Source organism: Apodemus sylvaticus, chromosome 12 (genome assembly GCF_947179515.1).
Source record: "Apodemus sylvaticus chromosome 12, mApoSyl1.1, whole genome shotgun sequence".
NCBI lineage: Eukaryota > Metazoa > Chordata > Mammalia > Rodentia > Muridae > Apodemus > Apodemus sylvaticus.
This window is the reverse complement of record NC_067483.1, coordinates 62,363,914-62,371,034: the sequence shown is the minus strand read 5'-3', so window position 1 is coordinate 62,371,034 and position 7,121 is coordinate 62,363,914. Positions and strand designations below refer to the sequence as shown.

At 48.1% G+C, this 7,121-nt stretch overlaps 1 protein-coding gene across 1 annotated transcript; it reads left to right on the top strand.

Moving 5' to 3' along the window:
• The first annotated feature begins 4,601 nt into the window (after positions 1-4,601).
• Positions 4,602-6,709, top strand: Ier5 (immediate early response 5). Its single transcript, XM_052200784.1, has one exon. The coding sequence runs from the start codon at positions 4,794-4,796 to the stop codon at positions 5,718-5,720; it is 927 nt and encodes a 308-aa protein (XP_052056744.1). The 5' UTR covers positions 4,602-4,793; the 3' UTR covers positions 5,721-6,709.
• The last annotated feature ends 412 nt before the right edge of the window (positions 6,710-7,121 follow it).

Here is a 7,121-nt window from a genome sequence, read left to right as displayed (position 1 = left end):
GCAGCAGGAGGAGGAAGAGGAGGAAGATGAAGAGGAGGAGGAGAAAGAGGAGGAGGAAGAAGAGGAAGAGGAAGAGGAGGAGGAAGAGGAAGAGGAGGAAGATGAAGAGGAAGAGGAGGAGGAGGAAGAGGAGTGGCAGCAGCCACACTCCCACCTCAGGGCTCTGGAATTTTTATAACCTCTCAAGAATCCCCAGATTCCAAACATTATATACTTGCAGAAACTATCAGCAGCTGGCAAAATCACGCCCCTGCTAGAGCACGAGGCAAATCATAGCCACTGTGGACAATCTAAAGTGGCAGCCCCATATCTCACACCCGGGATTAAAACAAAAGCATATTCTCATAACATTTATGTGTTTTTAAAGAAACCAAAATTCTCCCTCCAAATGGGAATACTTTCCTGTGCCTAGACTTAGTTTGTGAGAACTGCCAAGTGGGGTGTCCAGCTCTGCGCACAGTCCTGGTGGTTTGTCTTTGACATGGTATTGCCTTTGCATTCTAGAAAACAGGACAGAAGCCTGGAATCCTGCTACATCGTCATAGGAAGTTATTTAAGGTCCTCCCCCACCCCCTGAAGAACATTAAAAATGTATGAGTTGTATCTTCTGGGTAAACATAAGACTAAAACGAAAATGTCCCCTCTAACAGGTCAGGACAGTGATACACCTTCTCTGATGTTTATTTGGATGTTTGTATTTAGTTTTGTTGTTTTTAAAGCAAATTTTCCTGTGGCTCAGGCTGTACTCAAACTGAACTGCCTATGTAACCAAGAATGATGTGGAAGTCTTTTTTCTTTCTTTCTTTCTTTCTTTCTTTCTTTCTTTCTTTCTTTCTTTCTTTCTTTCTTTCTTTCTTTCTTTCTTTCTTCCTTCCTTCCTTCCTTTCTTTCTTTCTTTTTATGGTCTGATTTTTATTTTATGTGCATTGATGTTTTGCCTGCATGCATGTCTACATTGGATTCTGGAGTTACAGACAGTTGTGAGCTGCCATGTGGGTGTGGGGAATAGAACCTGGTTCCTTTGGAAGAGCAGTTAGTGTTTTTAACCACTGAGCCATCTCTCCAACGCCTAAACTGTAAAGTCTTAATCCTCCTTCTTCAGAGCTCTGTGGTTTCAGCGTTAGGCAACCACGCCCTGTTGCCATGTTTGTATTTTGAACTGTTGAGATACTTTATGTGCTACTGTGTCTAGTAAATAGACTTGTGCTTTTCTATTGCCATGACTGCCCAGCTTCTTCTGCCCAATGAGCTGGTTTGATTGTTTTGTTTTGTTTTGTTGGGGCGGTGTGATATTTTGAGACAGGGTTTCTCTCTGTGGCCCTGGCTGTCCTGCAACTAGTAGACCAGGCCGGCCTTGAACTTGAGATCCTCTCCTGTCTCTGCCTCCTGAGTTCTGTGATTAAAGGCATATGCCACCACCCAGTCAATGAGCTGTTTTGATATTGCTGTTAACATGCCACTCATTTCTATTGTCCTTTGCTTTTATCTTTAATGCTGCAACCGTTTTGTGTTTTGCTTTCTCCTCGTCTTCTTCCACATGTGTTCTCTCTCTTCTCTAGTTAGAGACATTGGTTAATAGCCCACAATATGCTTTGGCATAGTTACATGTATGCTTCCTCAGCTCTGTCTTGTCTCTAGGTCAGTTTTGTCCAATAGAAATAGAACTAGAGGGCTGCAGAAATGGCTCAGTGGTTAAGAGCACTGACTGCTCTTCCAGTGGTCTTGAGTTCAAATCCCAGCAACCACATGGTGGCTCACAACCATATGCAATGGGATCTGATGCCTTCTTCTGGTGTGTGTCTGAAGAGAGCAATTGTGTATTCATATACATTAAATAAATAAACAAATCTTCAAAAGAAAGAGAGAAAGAGAGAGAGAAAGAAGAAAGAAAGGAAGAAAGAAAGAAAGAAAGAAAGAAAGAAAGAAAGAAAGAAAGAGAACTAAAGATAGGGTAGTAGTGGTATTCCAGCCGGGCGGTGGTGGCGCACACCTGTAATCCCAGCACTCTGGGAGGCAGAGGCATGCGGATTTCTGAGTTCGAGGCCAGCCTGGTCTACCAAGTGAGTTCCAGGACAGCCAGGGCTATACAGAGAAACCCTGTCTCGAAAAAACCAAATCCAAAAAACAAAACAAAAAACAAACAAACAAAAAAATACAGAGTGAATTCCAGGTCAGCCAAGGCTACACAGAGAACCCCTGTCTTGAAAACCAAACCAAACCGAACCAAAGAAATAAATAAATAGAAATAGCACTATATATTTTTGTAAAATTGGCTTAAATTAGTATTTTAATTATCATTTTCATAAATAGCTATCATAAAACATTATGATATTATAATATGTGATATTATGATATTATAATTTCCATTGTGATTTAGGGGAGAATTTGTTTGTTTGTTTGTTTGTTTGTGGCAGGGTATCTCTATGTAGTCTTGGGTAGTCTTAGATTTTCACTGATCCTCCTGCTCCAGTCCCACTTGTGCGGGGACTACAGGTACGCACCACCCTGCCATCACAATAGGAAGGAGGTAATTTACCTTTTCTTTTTGTTACTAAGTTCCTGAAACCCTCTGTGTGTTTTATATTTATCACACATATCGTCTCATACTTCCAAACTATGACTCGGGAAATGGATTCTGGAGGGGGGCACTTCCTGTTTTGATTTTTAAATTGATTAAAGTCAATAAAATTAAAAGCATAATATCTTTGGTTATACTAGCCACGTTCCAAGTGCTCAATAGTCACTGTATCCCCTCCTTTTTGGTTGTAGAAGCTTCCTGATTAGAAGTGATTGGCCCCTTGGGAGATGGATTGTGAAGAGTCCATTCTGTTGGCTCAGGATTAGAGGAAATCCTGGCAATAATTGTAAAAGCATAATTACAAGTTAGCTGACATTTCCTAAGCCCCTGTGATGTACTAGACCCTGATGAAACAAAACAAAACAACCAAAACAACAAAAAGAAACCCAGATAACCATAGCAAGAGGTAAGAGTTAATAAGTACCTATAATTGCAATAGCCGGTACTAAGCCATTCAAGTATCTTTATTAGTTCTGTTTTACACAGTAGACTGAGGCACAGAACTAGGATGTGAGTCTCCCATTTCACTAGAGGTGAATAACTTTCTGAAGCTCACATAGCAAAGAAGAGGTAGATCGGGGCGTCGCAGCCCAGCGCCCCACACACTTCAGTTTGAATCTTATCATTCCAAGTCACAACTCGACGACTTTGGGAAACTGACTTCACTTCTCAGGATCTCAGTTTACCCATCTATTTCCTGTAAACTGACCATCACGGTGCTTGGTGGAGCTTTACCATTATTAGCAATTCTACATATGTAACCCTCTGGATGTGCTACCATGGCCACCCTAATTAAAATATTGGAATGCCCCCTGTCAGCTAATTCCTTTACTCTCTCTCTCTCTCTCTCTCTCTCTCTCTCTCTCTCTGTCTCTCGTGTGTGTGTGTGTGTGTGTGTGTGTGTGTGTATAAGAGTAAGTCATGCTCCTCTATCACACTCTGCTTAATTTATTTCTTCTTTCCTTTGGTAATTTCATACACAGATACATAGTATTTAGATCACATGTGTCCCCCGTTACCCCTTCCAACTCTGCCTTCTACATCCTTCTAAATTTATCATCTATATCCTCCTCTTCGACCCACTGAGTCCAGTTCCTGCTGCCGACATTGCACGGGTGTCAGCCACTGGCGCATGAGCAGCCTACCATGGGGCAGAATGGTAAAGACCCTCCCTCCTTTAGCATCCATCACTTGCCAATCGCTTCTCAGCTTGGAGCGGGGCTCATGAGACTCTCTCCTATTCAGTCTGGAGCTCCACTTTCATTTTTGGGATGGGGTCTTTCGCTGAGCCTGAAGCTTGCCTTTGGCTAGACTGGCTAGTCAGTGAAGCCTCTGGAAGCCTCCTGTTTCTGCTTCTCGATACCACTAGGCTTGGCTTTCTGTGTAGGTCCTGGGAATCCAAACTCTGGTCATCGTGTTTACCCACTAAGACACCCCCACGGTCCTGTCTCTTATCTATCCATCCATCCATTCATCCATCCATCCATCCATCCATCCATCATATCATCATCTATCAATCTATTATCTCTCTATCTCTGCCTAGCCTCATATATATATCATGCTAGTTGTCATATATTGTCATCGCTTCTATTTCTGCCAAGAATGACCATAAGCTACAGCTGGAACCAGCTGGAAATTGCGCATGAAAGGAATCGAACTTTATTGTGCAGTAGATTCCAGCACACCAAACGAATGAAAGTTCCAGTCAGTGTGCCAAGGTACCTCACAAAGCAGAATCCCTTACTACATACAGTTCTGTGGGCCTCGTTCTCCACTATCACCGCCTCCGAACACAAATCCCACCACACTTGATCAATGGGCTGCGGGCGATCTCCCCCTTTAAGAGCTTGCTCCGCGGGACAAACGTTTGAACAGGCCCTGGGGCCCCTCCTCTGCCTCTCATTGGTCGGGGGCGGTGCACGAGCCGCATCTGCCCGCCCAGAACGGTTGGCGGCGCTTTGTGATTGGCGTTCGCGGAGCACATATAAAGCGCAGAGTGGCCCCTGCAGCGCTCAGTTTCGAGACCGGCTCTGAACAGTTCTGTTGTCTGAGGAGAAGCGGCGGAGGGGATTACGCGTCACCAGGTTCTTTCTCCATCGAGCTTTCAGACGCCGAAGGTACAACCACAGAAGCGGACCTGTTCCCGCCTGCCGCTCCTCTCGCAGCTTCAGAAGGCAAGCAGGCGTTCGCCCCATCGTCTGGAAGCGGAGGCAGGATGGAGTTCAAGCTAGAGGCTCACCGCATCGTCAGCATCTCCCTGGGCAAGATCTACAACTCGAGGGTCCAGCGCGGCGGCATCAAGCTGCACAAGAACCTCTTGGTGTCGTTGGTGCTGCGCAGCGCCCGCCAAGTCTACCTGAGTGACCCCTGCCCTGGCCTCTACCTGGCCGGCCCTGCGGGGACCCCGGCGGTGCCGCCGCCTCAGCAGCCTGGAGAGCCGGTAGCTGGGCCACCCTCCGGCTGGGGAGAGCCGCCCCCGCCGGTTGCCCGCGCCGCCTGGCCGGAACCCGAGCCGCAACCTCAGCCTCAGCCTCAGCGTCCCTCGGTGTGCCACACTCCGGGAGCGGGAAGCTCAGAACCGATGGCCGCGGTGGCCGGAGCGGGGGACGCTCTCCGGGGCGGAGAGGAGGACTCGGCAGCAGCTGCTTGGGGCCGCGTGGAGCGTCCACGCGCGGCGCCTTCTGGAGGCGGCTCAGACGCGTGCCCCGAGGGGCCCCGGGCAGTGCGCCGCCCGTGCGGCTGTCCCCCGGCCGTGGAGGAGCGATCCTCCGAGGACGGGTCCCCAGCGCCACCCGCCCCGTGTCCCAGGAAGCGTGGCGCAGCGGGAGTGGGTGGCGGTCGCGCAGGCTGCTCGGCGCCGGGCTCTACCCCTCTCAAGAAGCCGCGCCGGAACTCGGAGGAGCAGCCGGTCACCGGCGAGGAGGACACCGACGAAGAGATGGAGACCGGGAACGTGGCAAACCTCATCAGCATCTTCGGGTCTAGCTTCTCCGGACTCCTACGGAAAAGCCCTGCGGGCGCCCGAGAAGAAGAAGAGGCTGAGGAGGGCGGCCCGGAAACCGCCGAGCCCGGGCAGATCTGCTGCGACAAGCCGGTGTTAAGAGACATGAGCCCCTGGAGCACAGCCATCGTGGCCTTCTGAGCCCCCCGGGACCCGAACGGCTGGAGCTTGAGCAGCGGGAGTCCCCGAAGTGCGGCCGGGGCTTTTCCCGGCCGCGAGGACGAGCCGAGACCGTAGGCGCTGGGCGCGCTGGGGAGACTGACTGGTTGCTGCCGGGCAGCACATCGCCCCAGAAGGGGCAGCCCGGCTGGGCCGTGGCTCTCGAGTCTCATCCTGAGACCCAGAGTTGGAGGCTTATTGGAAGAGGATGATCGATCGTTAACTTTTGTATCTGTGTGTGTCCGTGTGTAAGTTTGTCTTGTGTTGAGACTGTTCTGTGGTTCTGGAATGCACCACCCTTTCCCCGGGGCTTGAGACTTTGGGGGTGCAGACAGGGACTTTCCTCTGCCAGCAGCACTGAAAAGGAAGCTGCTGAAAGGCTCGAGGAAGGGGAGTTTCCCGTTCGATCTTGGGGGAGAGAGGGACTTTACACACACCTCTTTCATGAAAGCTACCACCGCGACCGCACCGGGGCGCGGAGTGGCGTTTTCTCACAGGATTTCCTCAGACTAGAGGGAGTTCGTCTGGAGTAGAGACTTGTATTATTTTTCTCCCTCCTCATCTTTCTCTGGCACAGAAGAAGCGCTTCTACCCTGTGATTACTCTGGGAAAGCAGAACATTAAGGGACCTTCAATTCCCCACAGGGGAAAAAAGCTTGCTGAACTTCTCAGAAGAGCTCAAGCTTGGAAATACGGAGTTTATAGAGAAAAGATATATTTTTAAAAGCTCTAGCTCAGAACTTACTACACAGTGCTTTTAAAAAGTGTTTAAAGAAACAAAGTTTACAGATGAGCTCTAGGTGGAAGGACCTTGTGCTTTTGTAGACACGGTGACTCACTCCAGTCTTTGTTGTATAAAGGTTGGGGGAGCTGATAAGGTTTTTGTACAGTATTTTCTCCTCCTCTGTATTGATTTTTGTATAAAAATGTAACTTTACGTGTCTAACACGTATTAAATATTTTGAAGCAACTCCACTGCCTGCTTGTATGTATGTATGTAATCACTCGTCTGGGTTTCCAACAAGGTTGGGGGAGGGGCAGCCAGGCTGGGAAATGGAAGGTGTGGTTCTTAATATCAGCCATTCACAGGCTAGGGACATTGTTGGCTGGTTTGAATAAGTATCAAGAGGGACACGTTTAAGGGTTTGGTTTTGGTGTTTTGTTTTCATGCACATCCCCATCCTTAGGACTAATAGATACTGGTATCAATGACTGTCAGTTTGAGACCTGCCACTACAGCTTTCTCTTTAGTTATGACAGGCCAGTTTGGTTTTCTATAATTTGATCTGATGGAATCTTTAAGATTATTAAATAATATTAAAAGCCAAGTTTTACAGCATTTCCAATATCAAATATTCCCACCAAAACTTTGTTTCCATAACA

Coding starts and splice junctions, on each gene's coding strand:
- Ier5 (XM_052200784.1), top strand. CDS start 4,794: ATGGAGTTCAAGCTAGAGGCTCACCGCATCGTCAGCATCTCCCTGGGC.